Below are 14,166 nucleotides of genomic sequence, written 5' to 3' on the forward strand. Positions count from 1 at the left end.
CTCCTCAACCTGGTTCCCAGACACCCAACTGAGTTCAGAGGAAACCCTCCCTGGCCAAACAACCGCTCATCCAACTTGCAACGTCTTCCACAGCTTCCTCAAGATGACCGGCATCTCCTGTGAGACCAGGGAACATGGTTCCAATGCCTTTCTAAGCCTTGACTCCAGGGCCACCCCTGCCCAAGTTGCAGCAAGCAGACCTGGCACCATGGGCATTTTGCCCATAGAGGCAAGTGGCGCAAGGTGCCAAGTTCTGGAGGGCGCCAGGGAAGAGGCAGCGACTGGACGTGGCGACTCCCAGCATCAGCTCGCTGCCTTCACCTGCCTCTGCCATGCCACGCTGAAGCGCCGCACCCAGAGCCTCTACCTGCCATGGCCACCACGGCACGGGCGCCAGGGAAGAGGCGGAGGCTGGGCACAGCACCTCCCAGCATCAGCTCGCAGCCCTCATCGCCTCTTCCTCAGCCGCTGCCCGCCTCCTCCAGCCCCACAAAGGTGCTGGCAGTGCATTAAAAAGGTCAGCAACCCTGGGAAGGGGGGGGGCACCAGAGGGATATTTGCACCACGGCGCCGGATATACTTAAGACGGCCCTGCCTGGCATATGAGTCTTGTGCCAAACTATGTCCTGAATCCTTTTCCTTTGAGCACTTCAGTTATCCTCTTATAAATGAGCATTTTTCACAACAAGCCACCCACTGCATTTACTTGACTGCCCTGCTTCTACATTCTACAGATGATTTTGAAGATGGTGTTGTTGCTATGGAGAGAGAGAGCCAGCAAGTGGACCTGGAGCTGTGCACAGCTACATAAGCCAGAAGTCGTGCCCATGCTCTGAGATTAATTCTTTGGCAGCGGGAAAGTGAGAGGGGATGAAGAAACAAGAGTAGCCTTGAAGTATGCAAACAAATCATAGTTAAAGCAAAGGGGGTGTCTATTTTTAGAAGCAGCCCCCTCCTCCCTACCCTTGACTTTCCTCCCCCCCCCCCAATTTATCCAGACGGGAGTACTGCATTATCAAAATTTTGCTCACAAATTTTAAAATCGTATTGAGTTCAATGGAGCTCACTGCCAGGTGAGTGGAGAAGGTATTGTAGTTCCAGCCAAATAGGGATCGTGTGAGGAGTGTGTCACCTGATGCACTGAAGTCACTAAGGACAGAGAAGAGGGAATATCTCCCATGGCGAGGCATTTGAGCTGCGCAGAAGCTCAAAGAGGATGTGTTCCTTTCTTCCACAAACATGGTCATATCATCTGAGCTCCTTTGTCAACCTATTGTTGGGGGGGGTCATATTTCAGGGGTGCACTAACTCCCCCCCCCCAAGTTTCAACTCGGTTCTAATCTAGGCAGCCCATGTGGCTGTTATTGTTTTTCCTTCTTATAATTTGGTACCTAGAAGTTCTCTTTCCTGCAGTTAGGAATATGCCCCGAGACCGTGAAGCTCTAATCTGCTGTGAAGAATGTCAAGTGGTTCATGGCACAAGAGCTGATAGGGTCAATGGTCTGACCCAGACAATCCAGCCCCTTTCCTTCAAGCTCATTTGCAGGATGAGTGCAATAAATTGCGTTGTTTGATGGCTACTAAATCCCAAATTGCTCAAAGCAGGCCACTTGAACGCACACTGCAGTCTGCAGTCTTTCCTGCCAGAGACATTTACTGGTGAGAAATCAGCTGCCTGTATCCCACCAGCCGCTTAACCCAGTCCTTGAGCCAGCCTAAAGGGGGAAAGGAAATAAATGGAGCTGCAGGCTTTCCACCCCCTTCTTCCCTAGTTTGAAGCTACATCATCAACAAAGCAGATCCATGCAGCCAAAGGGCTTTTCCTACAATATGAGGCAGATGATGATTTTTGGCATCAGATTCCGGATGCTGTTAAAGGACAGTTAGTTGCCAGTTACTGCATGTATTCAGTGCAAACTGTTTAGATAGAACATGAAATACATAGTTATGGCATGATGGACACAACACGGCTGAAGTCGTGCCCCATGAGCTACTGCTGATCTTGTCTTTGATGGCATCTTGTTAGACTTGATGTTTATAAAAATGTCTATTTGGCCACATCACACCCATTTTAGGTCCTTTTTACTGCTGTAGGTGGATGGTGAGAGCACATTTGGATTTTCTGCCCTCAGATGCTAAAATTATTTGGGCTGGGCCAGTGAACTCAGAATTATGTAAATGCATTATGATTACATACAAAACATGGAACTAACCTGTGAGGTGGGTTAGGCTGAAAGATACTGAGTGAGTAAAGGCCATTTAGTAAACTTCATGGCTGAGGGGAGATCCGAAAACTTGCCTATCATCTGAGACCCAACAGTGTCCCCTATACTACGCCCCCAGTAACCGCTTTATTTTAAAAAAAGTGCAAATGGTCTATACCTCTTTACAAGAGGCTTGACAACCATATGTCAGGAGTGCTCTGATGGTGTTTCCTGCTTGGCAGGGGGTTGGACTCGATGGCCCTTGTGGTCTCTTCCAACTCTATGATTCTATGATTCTACAACGCTGAGAGATGGGAGTGGCTCATACAGTGGCCAACTGTTAGCCAATGAGCTCTGAGGATGAGGGGGCATTTGAACCCAGAATTTATGGGTTCATGAAGTCCACACCATACAAGCAATAACATTCTCTTTACAGACCTAACTAATCCATCTCCTCCCAAGTATAAAGGTAAAGGACCCCTGACAGTTAGGTCCAGTCGTGAACGACTCTGGGATTGCGGCGCTCATCTCGCTTTACTGGCTGAGGGAGCCAGTGTTTGTCCGCAGACAGTTTTTCTGGGTCATGCGGCCAGCATGACTAAGCCACTTCTGGCGAAACCAGAGCAGCGCACGGAAACGCCATTTAACTTCCTGCCAGAGCGGTACCTATTTATCTACTTGCACTTTGACGTGCTTTCGAACTGCTAGGTTGGCAGGAGCAGGGACCAAGCAACAGGAGCTCACCCTGTCACGGGGATTCGAACCGCTGACCTTCCGATCAGCAAGCCCTAGTCTCAGTGGTTTAGACCACAGCACCACCTGCATCCCGTTCCTCCCAAGTATGCTCATAACCATTTAGTCTGCCTCCTGCTCCAACAGCTTTTGGTTCCAAACCATCAGACTCATCTGCTTCAGCCACTTCATTCCACTCTGGGTACAGAACTTGTGCAAGGCAGCCTCAGAGAACCTTACATGCCATGGGAGGACATAGGCTAGGAGATGGAAGAATATAAAAAGGGGGGAACAAATGAGCCAGAGAGAGACAAGAGGGCATCTGAAGGTAACTGTGTCCCTCAAGGACCAGCAGAAGGCAGAGAGGGGGAAAAGGAGGAGAAGGAAGGCACTAACTGGCGGACAATCACATCTGCAGGCATATCAGCAACGGCAAGGTCTAAATGCAATCTTGAGTAGCTGGGCAGGTCAAGGAGAGGCAAAAAGTGTGCTTGGTGTGCTGTTTCTTTCTGAAGATTTGTAAGCAAACAGATAAAATAAAAATACACTGCAAATTGACAAAATGAGTCTCCTAGGGGGTTACAAATAAGAGCAAAGGGAGGACAACAAAGCCTTGGAAGACATAGGATCCGTCCCCTGGAAGAATCAGATAGTGATGAAAATCACAGAGCCCTGAAAAGGCAGTGGGAACTTGGGTGGGAGGATGAGACGGATCAGGCGTGTGATGGTGAGCTGGAGGAGTGTTATCTGAAGCTACATTTCAAAAGCAAAGGCCCAAAGACGTTCTGATTAGAGTGTTTATGACCAAGGGCAAGTTCTGCGCTTTCTTTTTTTAAAAAAACGTATTTCTTACCGTAAGAAAAAAATCTCTGTAGTTCCTTGAAGTTCCCATGCTCTTATAAAAGCCTTCCCCATATAAAGGAAAAGGTCGTACTGAATTGAGCTTTCTGTTTTCTTGCTTTCAGTTTTAAATGCCAAGTTTCTAACCCTTTGGTATGCTGGGAAGTGTGTGGGTAATGTCAACAGAATGCAGTAGGTGCTTGAGCTTGGTCACTGAACGGCCTTGCACATTTCCCCAGCAAAGCGAGCTGGCAATTGGACTGCTCAGTCTGGACATGCATGGCTCAGTTAGGTAAGTGCAAAGGTTTTGTCCTTGTGCCCTCACACCTCCACAAGCCACCCCTTCCCTCCTCCCTTCCCGGTCTGGGATTTCCTAAACTGGGAAACTGTGATTACTGGAAACTGAAAAAGGCAGTAATCCTGGGACCCTGGGTTGTTTTGATCCTGGTCACCATAGGTTCCCCGTTCGGATGTTAACGGGCAATTATTGTTAATTAACCCAGGGAGTGTTGAATCACGATGCACTGAGACTCGCCAACAATGAGAGTACTTACCAAAGCCATGTCATTGGGAGGCAGGGAGAACGCATGTGGGGTTTAGCTACAGCTGCACAACTTTATGGAGCTTGCCTGGCTTTTCTCTCACACAAGAACACTGCACTGCATTTTAATTTAATTAAACTTGCTGGTCTACTACTTCCATTAATTAACATGGATTAGAATCCCCACTTCAGCCATAAACCTGCGCTGAATGGGAAGGGGGGGGAACAGAATCAAATTCTGCCCTCTTTTGACATTCTTTAACCACCATGATTGTGATTATGATAGTGTGGCTAAAGAGTGTGAAGGGATAATTAATCCACACTTAGCGTTCTTACGGATGCCAGCAGGCTAGACCCCTTTTCTCCTTAGCACACAGGCCATCACTATGATTAAGCTCTAATCTGAGCAATTTCCCACACACTTAAGTCAGCACTTGTGCTCTCCTGGTAATTCGGCAGCAGTGCTGGGAGCAGATTTTTAAAAAATGAAAAAAAGAAATAAAAGAAAAGTGAGGGGATCCAACAGATCTAAAGTGCAAATAGCAAAATAATAATAACAACAGGGAACCCCCCCCCCAAAAAAAAAGACAAGCCTGGGTATTATGTATGGGGCTGCCAAGGTGACAAGACCCCCCCCCCTCCCCAGCCTTGCTCCAAAGGAAAGGAGTACACATTTCTATACTCAGAAAATGATTTATGAATGTATTGATTCATATAACACAACCTCAAAACACAAAAAGTTTAGTGTTAACTTCAATTTGAATCAATGGGACCTAAGTATGTACTTGATTCTCCCACTGAACCCATTGAGATCTCAATATCCTTAACTCTGGATGGGTCATACTCATGGAAAAGACCGTAATAAAAAATAATGATAAATGTGCAGAATCAAGTCTGTAGCACAACTCACAAAGCATGCATGATCAAAGTGCTTAAACCATTCACAGAGAACAAAATAAGAAGCCAATCATGTTGCCCATCTCTAAGAATGGAGAAGAAATCTGCTGTGCTTGGATACCAAAGCAAAATCACCTGATCCAATCCAGGCAGATCATGACCGGGATCAGATCAATGGTCTACTTCAGAATCAGGTAGAAGACCACTAGATTCCCTAAGAAGAAGGTTCAAGGGTTGCACGCTTCTCATTCCACTCCAATTTTTTTCCCTCCAAGACTTCGGAAAAAGATTATTCATCCACCCACCGCCTTAGTAGCGAGAAGACAGGGCTTCTTGGTGCAGCACACACGGATTCACAAAGTCCCCCTGGGAGCAATAGGACTTGATGACATTCCATCACAAACTGATGATGATTATGATGATCCCTTAATCTTGTTCACATTCAAAAGAAAAAATTGCAGGCAGGCAGGCAGGCAGGCAGGAAGGAAGATTATGCTTTATGATTTAGTTATATTTATATTTGATATTATATTCACAGAAAAGTGGTCCTCTTGCTGCTTTGCGCTACTTCAAGGCAAATCTGAGATCTCTGGGCAATGATCTGGTAATCTTAGAACATGGAGACATTCAGGAATGCTCCTGCAAACTTTGTCTTCTGTGTAAGCACTACTGAACACTAGGGGGCAGTGCGCTCTCTCTCTCTCTCTCTCTCTCTCTCTCTCTCACACACACACACACACACACACACACACGAGTGCATTTGCACTTAAGCCAATAAAAGCAGCAACCATACACTTGTCTCTCTACTGTACTAATGACTTACAACCTTGGAATTTTGGTCCTTAGACAGAGGAGTTTTACTAATTTGCTAGCTAGCTTGCAATACAGGCATATCTTTCAGAGCAGTTACTAAGAACTGCCTTTATCCTGCCCTTCTTTCCAAAGAACCTCAGTGTGGCAAACAACAAGTGATAAAGCAAACAACAGCAGCAGCAACAACAACAGCAGCAGCAGCAGCAGCAGCAGCAACAACAACAACAACAACAACAACAACAACAACAACAACAACTCCTTTTTTTTTAAAGCATATTCAAAACAATTCCTGACTGGGAAAGATCTCAACTTTTCTGTGGGCAGGATTTTTGCACTGCGGGGGGTTGGACTAGATGACCCCTGGAGTACCTCCCAACTCTACAATTCTATGATTCTGTGAACTTAAAAGGTCCGTTGAAAGAGGAAGATCTAATATGTTTAATATGTGGTGGGAGGGAATTCCAAAGCGGAGGTGAGACGGCACCGAAAGTCCTGATTCCTACATTTTGCAGAAAGGACCTTCTGAAAAGACAGAATCTGCAGGAGGCTCTCACCTGCAGAGTGCAGTGATCAACCAGGTCTATGACAGTCTCAGGTATCCTGGTTCCAGGCTGTATAGGCCTTTATAGACCAAAACCAGCACCTTGAACTTACCCCAGTAGCTAACTGGCAGCCAGTGCAAGTATTTCAATAGAGGGGGGTACACGTTGCCAATATCCTGCCCCAAGGAGTAGCTGAGCTGCCGCATTTTGCACCAGCTGTAGCTTCTGGACCAACCTCAAGGGCAGCCCCATGTAGAGTGCATTGTGGACAAGATGGTACCCTGCAGCAACCCAGAGCACAACTGCCAGGAGGCCAAAAAACCAACACACAATGCTTTTCTCTGATACAGACCCTGCAGGTGGGGCCTGAGCCACTGCAAAATAGTGCTTCCCATACCCATCTCACTAAGGCAGCTCAAAAGGATACCATGGATAATGGCGTCAAAAACAGCTGAGATATCAAGTGTAACAGGATCACATCTCCCTGTCCTTCTCCCATTAAAGGTCACCCATCAAGGTGGCCAAGGCCAATTCACTCCCATAATCAGGCCTGTACCCCTCTCAAAATGCATCAAGTTAATCTGTTTCAGCACTTGCAACTGCTGCATCACCACTCTCAGTTGTGACTGGGTGGCAGCTGTCACAACTCAGTGGGTCCAGAGTGGGCTTTTCAGGTGTTGTTGGGATCACTGCTTTTTCCCAGGATCACTCCCTCCCACAAGGATGTGTTGACCACAGCCTAGATCCATTTGGTCATACTTTGGTTGTAAGTAGCTTTAGGCTGCCTTGAGCAAGCTAAAGCCACTAACAAAAAAAGGGGGGGGAGAGAAAAAAGAGAATAAATAACAGTCCCTTGGCAAGCTTTAATGAGCCAGGAGGGGCATATTGCTGGCTGTTGCAAGGACTTCATCCGCTGATACCGACCCCAAGAAGTTGCAGCAGACACTGCACTGAGCAATTCACTAGAGACTGCAGCAATCATAAGTGGCAGGCATGCAGGACTGCCCTCTCCATTCAGGGTTTGCAATGATTCTAGAGACCTGTAAAAGTCACCTACCCTTGGTTTGTGCCCCATTCGTTCCTGATGCAAAGGTGTTTATGCACTGGATCCTTCATGTAACCTTCGTAGCAAAGGCACTCGCCTGGAGGCAGAAGGAGAAATAAGAGAAGGAAAATAATGAATAAATTGTATGGGTATCAGGGAAAGAGACCTTGCTTTTCTGGTGGACCTCATCAACTCAAGTGTGTAGCAGCAGTGGAAAACGACCAATTTCATGCCAGGAATTTTTAGGAAAGAAGTCAGAAATAAAATGACCAGTATCATAATACTTTATGCAAGTCTTCAGCTGCATTTATTGTCATTCCCCTGTCACTAGTTCAATGACTAGATCACTATTCTCCTGCTACAAAGGAAAAATAACCAGGACAAGGAGTAAAGGTAAAGGGACCCCTGACCATTAGGTCCAGTCGCGGACGACCCTGGGGTTATGGCGCTTATCTCGCTTTATTGGCCGAGGGACCCAGCATACAGCTTCCGGGTCATGTGGCCAGCAGGACTAAGCTGCTTCTGGCGAACCAGAGCAGTGCACGGAAACGCTGTTTACCTTCCCGCCGGAGCGGTACCTATTTATCTACTTGCACTTTGTCGTGATTTCGAACTGCTAGGTGGGCAGGAGCTGGGACTGTGAAATGGGAGCTCACCCCATCACGGGGATTCAAACCGCCGACCTTCTGATCGGCAAGTCCTAGGCTCTGTGGTTTAACCCACAGCGCCACCCATGTCCCTTAGGACAAGGAGTACTGGGCTCTAATTTCTCACAGGGCCTACAACTGAGATTCCCTAAGCCAGCAGTGGGGGTAGCCTCCAGCCCATGGGGGGGGGAATGCAGCCCTTCAGGCTTGCTCTCCCTCCTAAGGCCACACTCCCTTATTAGACCTGCTCTGTGCACTTCTGGAGTCCTTTTGCCTGGGTGAAATGTGTCCCTGAACGGTGGCAATGTCTCTTGCTTGCCTGGAAGGTGGAGAGATGTGTCTACAGAAAGCTCTTTGTCTTCTGTACTTGTTGCTACACACACTTTTGCCTCTGACTCTGCCCGTCCATGCCCAGCAGCATGCACACGCCCCAGATGGTTGCCCACGAGGAAATGCTCCTCACCCCTACCCTAAACTGGGTGGCACAGCCTGCTAAATGGGGATCCAGTACTCTCGCTTACTGTAGCCCTTCATTCCCCAAGCTACTCAGGGCTGACAACTGCTTCCAAAATACATCAACAAATATATTTACTCAGACACCTCTCTCAGATTCTAAATGGTGCATTGCAGGACCTTTCTTCCTGATTAGCTCTAAGGTAGGTCTATATTGGAAACCAGCATTTCATCTCCAGGCAAGATTCTTTTCTGAGAAATATCATCCCAGCTTGAATATATGATACCCTCCGTAATTTTTATTCCCATTAATGAAGCAGATGAGAGAAACGATAGTTGTTGATCCCGTTATTCTTTAAGTTGCGTGATTTGAAACAAGCAAAGAAGCAGCCATAAAATGTGTTCATCTAAACACCTCTTCACCAAAACTACCCCTTTCCTTTCAAAAGCCTCAGTGTTCGATGCAAAATCAGACGCTTAAAAGGAGGTGGATGTCAAAGAGCCCTGTGGAAAATTGTTTCTTTACAGAAGCAGACCAATTTTTTGCCTAACGTGTTTTGAGCATATCATACCCTTTGTGAGATGTGGCTGTCACTTCTTGTCCCTTGAATAATAAGTTCCTTTATCTTTTGGCAGAGCACTTTCTCAACTGCTTCTGCAAACAAATTAACTATTTTCTACAGCATCTTTCGATGCTCACCTCCTTTCTTTGGTTTAAAGATTGCTGCTGTCCTCCTTTTTTCCTGTTCTCTTTGCTTCTTCCAGCTCAATGAGCAAGGAAAAGCCAGGCAAGCTGCAACAAAGGTTTACAGAGGTGGGAGATAAGAGGGCAGGAATATTCAGGGCAAGGCCAGGGCTAGGTTCAACTCTCCACTCCATCCGTTAATTCACTGATAAACTATCTACTAGGATGAGCATTAAAAAAGAGAAAAGTGTCTTCTTCCACTGGGCTGGTAAGTTTTTCAAGCAAAAGGATAGAAAGGCTTGGGTTACCCCCATGAGTGGCAAAATGTCCTGGGCCAGCCCTGGTTGCTGGAACAAGGGAGAGGGAGAGACAGGTACAAGAAACCAGCTGCGAGTTTTTCTCCAGACTGTAGGTGCAGCTCTTATACTGAAGCCTCTGCCTAAAGACATGCTTGCAGGCAACATTTTCCCAAATGCCCTCAGTTTGGAACACTGCTCTTGTTCACAGTGATGAGGTAAAGGCATTCTGCACACCCTCAGAGGTACTTTTCTTCCCATTTTAAAGGAGTTCACTCTACTTTTTTGCAGGCATGGTCTGTGCCTTAAAGGTCCATGTCCAAGCACAAAATTTGTTTTGCTCTGGAGCTTTCCCTGTGAAAACCTGTTCTTTAAAGCTCAATTGGAGCAAACCGATTGATGTTTGCTCCGACTGAGCACTAGAGAGGGTTTTTTAGGAAACACTCTGGGGCCAAAAAACAACAACCCCAAGATCTGACATGGAGCTTTTAAGAGTGAGTCTGTGCCTGGAAAGAGTGGTGGAAAAGGCAAGTGTGGGTAAGTCCGTAAAGGGTCTGTGGTGTCATTCCCAACAGCTTCTGTCTTGGGGGTGCAACAAATGAAGCAGGAGAAGCTGGTGTGTGGCTAACAGAGCAAAGAACCAGGCACTGGCCTGTGTATGTGGAAGGTCTTGTGGCTCAGCCTGGATCTGCTTCAAACAACCAGTGCTACCTTTTGGCAACCCGCCATGATCTTCACAGCACCCAAATCGGGTTGCAGCCAAATGAACAAAAGCCTCAACAGAAGCTCTTCTCTTTTGTTTAAAGAAAAACATTGTGGGGTTGTTGTTTTTTTCAGAGCACTGACAAAAACCTGTGAATTTGGAAAAGGCCCCCTAGGAGGATGCTTGATGCTCTCTGTCTCAGAGGCCTGCTAGGGTTGGCAGCTGCCATGGCAGATGGCTGTGAATAAATGGAACGCCAGCTCTGTAGTGGCAAGTGAGTCACGGTTGCAAAGGGAAAAAGAATGGGGAGTGAGTGCAAAAGATGCTTGAGAGCAAGGAGGGCTGCCTGCCCCTTCTCCTGAGAGGGAAATTTGTCTCATTAGCATTTAGGTACCAAATTCACCTTTCCCCACGGCTCTCCTTCAAAATGCACACTACTCTGGCTTTAACAATATAACTCTCCAGCCATGTAGGGTGGCGGCTTATTTTATTTATGAATGAACATAGTTGTATGCTGCTATCCATTAAGAAAGATATCAAAACTTTTCACAACAAACACATATACAGGGAAAAAAATTAATTGTGCTTATATTAAGAAATGCATGTATTAGCACATGCAAAAATGCCTATATTAGTGAAGAGAATATACAAAAAATGTGTCCTTTAGGGAAAATTTGCTAATAAAAATATGTATACAGTGGTACCTCAGGTTAAGTACTTAATTCGTTACGGAGGTCCGTTCTTAACCTGAAACTGTTCTTAACCTGAAGCACCACTTTAGCTAATGGGGCCTCCTGCTGCTGCCGTGCCACCGGAGCACGATTTCTGTTCTCATCCTGAAGCAAAGTTCTTAACCCAAGGTAATATTTCTGGGTTAGCAGAGTCTGTAACCTGAAGCGTATGTAACCTGAAGCGTATGTAACCTGAGGTACCACTGTACTAAGCAAAATTGCACACGTAAAATGCACATAAAATGCATATGAATTTTCATGCAGATTTTTTAAAAATTGCAAATGTAAGAAAAAAATGGGGCAAACTAAACTAAATATTGGAAAAATAAGAGAATGAGAGGTTCATCCATACTTGCCTCAGATTCAGCTCTTTAGAATTACAAGGAGGAGCCTGGAACACTCAAGAGATTTGTTGTTGCTGTTTTAATGATCTCAAGTTTCTCTCTCTCCTAATTTAGCACATTTTGCATATATTAATAAAGTTTGAGACCCAATCTCCAGCATTTCCAGTTAAAGTATCTCTGGCAAAAGGTGCTGTAAAAGACTTTGGCCTGAGGATTTTAAAGAGCTGTAGCCAAGCAAAGTCAACAGTATTAGGCTGGATGGACAAACGGTCAGATTCAGTAGAAGGCAGCTTTGTATGTCTCTTTGAGTTTTGTTGTCACTATGTAGGCGGAATCGAGGGAGAAGCAGCCTTGTTGAAAGGACTTTACAGCCAATGTTTGTTTGGCAGCCTGTGGGACTTGGCAAAGCTCTCCCAGTTCTCTCTGCTACTTGTAGACAAGCTCCCTCCATCCCCCAGATATAGAAATACAGGGAGAGAGATACAGGTGCATACAGACACATGCCCATCTTCTCACAGCACCCACCTACCAGTTTCAGGGTCACACTCATGTTCACAGGGGTCCAGAAGCCGTCGAGCGCAGAGGTCCAATGCCCAGGGGCCACTGGAGTTTTGCTGGGAGAAAAGAATCACCTGGGCAGGATTTAGCCAGTCACTGGCATCCAACTGGCTGCCTTCTAGCAAGATAAAACGGCTTCCTAGAAAGTGCACAGGAATTGGGAAAAAATGGGTGTTATTAAGATTAATTATTATTATTATTATTAGGCAGATGTTGACTCATTAAACAAGTAATGCAATAAATAAACGAATGCAACAAATAAATGATTTTGAGAGGGGCGTTTTCATATGTGAGGTTTAAATCTGCTGAGAGTCTCTCTTTCTCTTGCAACCCAGGTAAATCCCTAATGAGGATTAATGCCAAAGAGAAAGCAAAAGAGATTAATAGCATGAATGAATGTTCCAGGCAACATAGGTTCAAACCCAAGAATGATTCTTGGACACCTTTGGGTGGCCAAGAGACAAAGAAGGCAGGGGATTTCAGCAGGTGTAGCTTTTGACCTGGCCAACTGAGATAAATGCAAAGAAGACCTGGAGGAACTAGAATAAGGGGAGGCAACTCCGTCAAACACGAAAGCATAGAAGGAAGTTAGTTACCATGGGAATAATCACAGGAGCGAACTGGGATCCTCAAGCCAAAACCCATTCAGTCCCAACTCTCCCACTGACAATTTTCTTCTCACAAGCCAGCTTGTATAAATCCGATCACTCTACCGGTTGCTACCTGCCTGTTGTGCTTCTCTGGGCTGCCGGCAGCCAGCCAGATCACTGCTCTTTGAAACCTGCCCTCTCCCACATTGGTCCCGCTCCTTTTGTCTGCAGACCATTCCACTTCAGACTGCAGGCAGGGCTGGCATGACTGGAGGTGTTTCCATCAGCAAGAACTCCCAGCATCACATTGAAAAGGAGCTAGCCTGGGGAAAGGGTTCTAACCTAATATTCTACCGAAAATCCAGTGTCATATGGGACAGGACTGGTTTCTTTTGCATCGGATGAACCTTCAGTCCCATGAGATACACCCACCACAGTATGGCCCAGACACCTCTGTTACTGAATCAGCCACTATTGTCGCGTTGGGTGCTGGGTTCCTGAGCTAAAACCCTTTTCGGCTGTTCATTTATAAGCTTACTTATGCGTGGCATGTGTTGCAATGCCTTTTTTTCCACTCTAGCCATCTGTCAGCAGAAGGTGAGGGGGCCTAGGCTTGGCAAAGGTGCAAGCACCCAGTTCAGTATTTTCAGGGGAGAACATTTGTTCCTACAAGCTGGGAAGTTGGAACCAGCATTTAAAATATGGGGGTCTATGACCAACAAGCCATATTTTCTCAGCACAAAAGCAATCTGGGTGTTACAATTTGCTGTTCCTGTCCTCCTGCTTATACTGAAAAAGCTATCATTTTATTTTATTTTTCAAATCCTGGCCCACAACGAGGGCTGTGGGGAAAATAAAAGGAGCTAAACACAGAGGGCAACAGAGGCAAATTCTCTGCAGTGCTCAGCTCCCACATTCAAATATCCAGCATTTAAAACAGCTGTTTGAAGCATTCAAAGTTTCACTTATGTTTCACTCTGAAATCACCCTGTAATCCTTACAACAATGTGTAAAGTCAGCACTATAAGGCTGCAGATGCTGGTGGTGCTGAGATGCAGAGTTTATCATCTAAGAACAGGGGTTGTCAGGCTGGTCCCTCCTGCCCACTAGTGGTCTCCATTCACAGCCTGAAAGTCTCAACAGGACCTTGGCCACATATGTTCCTGTGCAAACATCATGTCTGAATCTTTATTATTTGTAATTATCACACTGGAATATCCCAGTCTGGCTCTGGCACTATGGTGGTATACTAGTATACTGTAATGATTAACCTGGCCCTGTTGGGAGGGCATAGATAGCCAATAGATTTTGCAGCAGACGTTATTGGGCTTCTGCACACAGTAGTTAAATGCTCAGGGTGGAGTGTCAATGGTTTCTGCATGCTGCCTCCCTTCCCTAGCTGACAGACACAGAAATACCAGGTTTCAAGTAGGCCAACTTAGTCAATGGGATATCATCAAGGCGCATGCATACCCAGTGTACGAAACTTATCGTAAGTATCACTGCACAAGGGGGTGAGCGCCTGTTGCTCTGAGGCAGCTCCTG

General features: G+C 46.1%; 1 protein-coding gene across 2 annotated transcripts in view; it reads right to left on the reverse strand.

Annotated features, from left to right (window-relative positions):
• ASTN1 (astrotactin 1) overlaps nucleotides 1-14,166 on the reverse strand; it is a 219,908-nt gene that overhangs the window by 91,240 nt on the left and 114,502 nt on the right. For both annotated transcript variants that reach the window (XM_082229018.1, XM_082229017.1), the window contains exons 7-8: nucleotides 12,003-12,170; nucleotides 7,627-7,711 (exon numbers count right to left, since the gene is read on the reverse strand). In XM_082229018.1, coding sequence (XP_082085144.1) covers nucleotides 7,627-7,711; nucleotides 12,003-12,170 — 253 coding nt within the window. The remainder of the gene's footprint in view (nucleotides 1-7,626; nucleotides 7,712-12,002; nucleotides 12,171-14,166) is intronic.

Source organism: Podarcis vaucheri (genome assembly GCF_965113315.1).
Source record: "Podarcis vaucheri genome assembly, chromosome: 6".
NCBI lineage: Eukaryota > Metazoa > Chordata > Lepidosauria > Squamata > Lacertidae > Podarcis > Podarcis vaucheri.